At 23.9% G+C, this 3,934-nt stretch overlaps 1 protein-coding gene across 1 annotated transcript in view; it reads right to left on the bottom strand.

The window, feature by feature from the left end:
- LOC102680806 (GTPase-activating protein and VPS9 domain-containing protein 1) overlaps positions 1 to 3,559 on the bottom strand; it is an 8,867-nt gene extending 5,308 nt beyond the window's left edge. Inside the window, exons 1-6 of the mRNA XM_006617661.2 lie at positions 3,211 to 3,559; positions 2,913 to 3,105; positions 1,497 to 2,841; positions 799 to 989; positions 520 to 679; positions 1 to 159 (exon numbers count right to left, since the gene is read on the bottom strand). Of these exons, the coding sequence (XP_006617724.1) occupies positions 1 to 159; positions 520 to 679; positions 799 to 989; positions 1,497 to 2,841; positions 2,913 to 3,044 (1,987 nt within the window). The 5' untranslated portion in view covers positions 3,045 to 3,105; positions 3,211 to 3,559. The remainder of the gene's footprint in view (positions 160 to 519; positions 680 to 798; positions 990 to 1,496; positions 2,842 to 2,912; positions 3,106 to 3,210) is intronic.
- Between the last annotated feature and the right edge of the window lie 375 nt (positions 3,560 to 3,934).

A 3,934-nucleotide genomic window follows, 5' to 3' on the forward strand; every position in this document is an offset into this window, starting at 1 on the left:
TTCCTCGTCCCGATACACTCGCAGATACCATATCTGAAAGATTATCATTTTGATCTTCTGTTTCCAACTCAAGTGAAGAAGCAACACTGTGATTTGAAGCAGCTTCTGATACAGCTTCTAAATTATCTGAAGTATTTCCGATAAAACCTTCAAATAAAACTAATAGAATTCAATATTAATAATTATCTTCTATAAAATATAAATAATTTTTTTTTATTTATAAATTTATAATAATTTTTATAATAATTTTTTTTTATATTAATTTTTATAATAATTTTTCCTTCTTGAACAAATAATTTTTCAATTAATTTAAATCTTTCATATGAGTATGAATAAAAATTACAAATAAATTATTTCTTTTAAATAGAGAAAAGAAAAAAACAATATTATTTAAATAAATTATGTTTGATATATTTCATTAATTTTTTTATTGTAAACAATTATTATATTTCATTCATTTTAATAGTTCAATTTAATAATTGATTTTTGAAAGATCAAAAAATTTTAATATTTCAATACCTTCATCGTGAGACAACGAAAATCTTGTCTTTTTTTCTTGACTTTCTGTACGTTCAACACCACAGTTTTCTTGTCTATTATGAACATTAGATATATCATCTGAAAGATTCAAATTAACAGGACCATTTTCCATATTGCATTGAAGTTCTGCGCATAACACCTGTCATATTAAAAAAAAAAAAAGAATATAGTTATAAATATCATAGTAAATAGAATTGAAATTCATATTAGTTGGTTATGTATTAATTATAAAAACATCAATTAATAAAGAATACATACTTTTTGTTCACTCAAAAGACCTACAAATTCTCCTGTATTTGGTCCAAAAGGAATAATAAGAACATCTTGAGGAGTTTTATCAATAGATTCTTCTTCAGGAGTCGAAGTACCATTCAATTCATCCCCTCCATCATTAGTTGTATTGGATGAGTATGATGATGACGACGATACTCGTACTCCCCGACCTTTTCCTATCGGAGAAATTAATATTAATTGTTTTTTCTTTGAATTAAATATTTTTTGTTTATTTATTTTTCACATTTATTCTTCGCATAAATACAAAATAATAATAAAATCAATTATGATTCATAATAAAAATATAAGATTTTCTTAAAAACTAATATAAAAATGAATATAAAGTTTGTTTTTATTCAAAAAATTATATTTGGAAATTTTTTCTTGTTTTCAAAAAGATCAATAAATTTTATAAAAATCATTACACATATATTTACATATGTATTTGAGAAACAATCTTATTAGAATATCAAATAAAATATATCAAAATATTTTCTAATGTATCATGAATGAAATTAATTGAATTCTTGAAATAAATATTTTTTTCTAAATTGAACAACTAAAATTTAAAAATAATTAAAAGAAATAATTAAAAATTAAAAAAAAAAAAAAATAAAAAAAAAAAATAAAAAATAAAAAAAAAAAAAAATGAAAAAATAAAATCAATGCCTAAATATAATTACCTTTTCCTAATAAACCTCCTTTTTTGATAGTAGTTTCAACAGAAATATTGTTAGCTAATTTATTAGCAGTTAAAGAACCAGAAGGTAATTGAGAAAGCATATCGATCAATTGCTTTGCGTCAAACGCAGTGGACGATGAATTTTCTATTGTAGCTTCTGTAGCTATAGTTTGCAAAAATATAATTAATGTATTCAATTCTGTTTCCGTAAATAAAGCAGCGGAACGAGAAAAGCCTCGAAGTTTATTGTTATCGATGATATTAGGCTCGTCTTCGAGATCTTCTGTTGCACCATCTACTATCGCATCTATTATAGAAGAAACAGAATCCTTATCGAATTTCTTATATAGATCAAATGTTTTGCTGTCAACCGCCTGGTATTTCATTAAAGAAAGCATTTGCAAAATTTGTCCAACTTGCATAAGATTGAATCGAGCAACATAGCTAATAGGTGCATCTGTTATACCATATGGTTCTGGATTTACTATTGCAGGACATATAAAATATGTAAAAACTAAATCCGTACACATTGCATGTACTTCTTTTGAATCAACATTTCCATTTTTCCCCAAAAATCCTGCCATTTGTCTAACTAGCCAGCATATACTGCTTGGAAAACAATGCATATTTTCCCGTATACAGATTATAAATTTTTGTGTAATGTGAAATAGAGAATTAATTGTCCAGAGTCTGTAACGTTGTAGTTTCGCTTCATATTCAGCAGTACCTTCCTTGCCAAATTTCTTCAATCTCTCTGATGGAGGAAATCTTATAGGTGCTTTATCTGGATCGATATCAAGAAACATTTCATCTTCCATTAATAATTGTACAATAGGATTATGTAAAGCAGCAGTTAAAAAAAATTTAGCTGAAAATAGACTTTCATGAAAGACTGAATAAAATCTAGAGAAAGCACATGTGCCATATCTAAGTAATCTTCGAGGATTATCTGATGGTACAATTTGTAGTAACATTAGATGCTTTAATAACTTTAAAACCAAAATTTTATCTTCTGGTAGTAAACAACTACCATATAAACCTGCTGCTAATGATTGAACTACAGTTTGCACAGAATCTGGTAATAATTTGTCCCCTTCAACTAAACACATTGCAAGTAGTTTTGGAGATTTTCTAAGAGCACCTAAAAATTCCCCATATAATAAACACGTCTGATAACGCAAATATTTATATACATCAACAAAATTTGAATTTTCCAATATATTTGCTTTTTGACAACAAGATGCTGGTGTACAATATGGTTTAGACATTATCAATTGATTGAGATTAACTCTCTGTTGTGCTGTAATCCATGCTTGTTGTGCCAAATTTGATGATGCATATAATACCTAAAGGAAATATAGTCAGTTTTACCATATATTGTTTTTATTTTTAATCTTTTTTTTTTATTATTACTTACCTTTTCATTGAGTATTTGTAAATTTTGTTGTTCTGAAGTAACAAATAAGCGTTCTTGACGCAAATGATTGGCTAATTCCATTATATCCCATTGTAATGTTCCTAAAGATTCTACACTATTTTCGGATGACATTACTAAGCATATCCAAGACAATATTTATCGTGAAATAATTTTTAAATTCTTTCTCTCAATCCTATTAATATTTATCAATTTATCAAATATTTTTATATATACATTGTATATTGTATTTGATTGATTATAATTTATATAAAAAATATAATTAATATAAAAACCATACCTATATAGTGCTAAATAAAAAAAGTTATTTTTATCTTTTTGTTTAAGACAAAGTTTTCCAAAATATCAAAAAATAAGTTAAGTGAAAATAGCTAATTATTAGGAAATATAAAAAGGAATATCACTTTATATTCTATTTATTCTATTCTATTTTATATTCTATTTCTTTTTAAAATAATGACGATTTAAATTCTGTTATCTCTCAAATTATTTCTAAATTTAGTTACGCATTGCTTGCAGAATTATGACTTTTTATTGTTGTCTTTTTTATCCCAACACAATATTCGTACCGACGCACAATCATTTTCCACTATAGGTTAGAGTTTTATTCGACAAATGGCTGTAACTATAAATAGTTATATATTTCAATACTTATTACCAACTTTTTTATTTAAATGATTAATTTGATATACTATTACCAACTTCTTTATTTAAATGATTAACAATTTATTTTATGTTAATTTGATATAATTAATTTGAATAAATTAAATAAAATTTCTAATTTATTTTCTTTAAATGGTATTAATTATAATATTGATTTTAAATTATTTTAAATTATTAAATTATATTGATAAAAGAATATTTTTTTTATAAAAACAAATAATAATAAGACAATTTCAATTATAATTATAATGTCAAATAACAAAAAATAATAATAAAATTAGAATTTAAAACTATTAAATTTTACTTCTGTTTTAATGAGAAAATTATTAAAAAATAAATTT

This window comes from Apis dorsata, unplaced genomic scaffold (genome assembly GCF_000469605.1).
Source record: "Apis dorsata unplaced genomic scaffold, Apis dorsata 1.3 scaffold_323, whole genome shotgun sequence".
Lineage (NCBI taxonomy): Eukaryota > Metazoa > Arthropoda > Insecta > Hymenoptera > Apidae > Apis > Apis dorsata.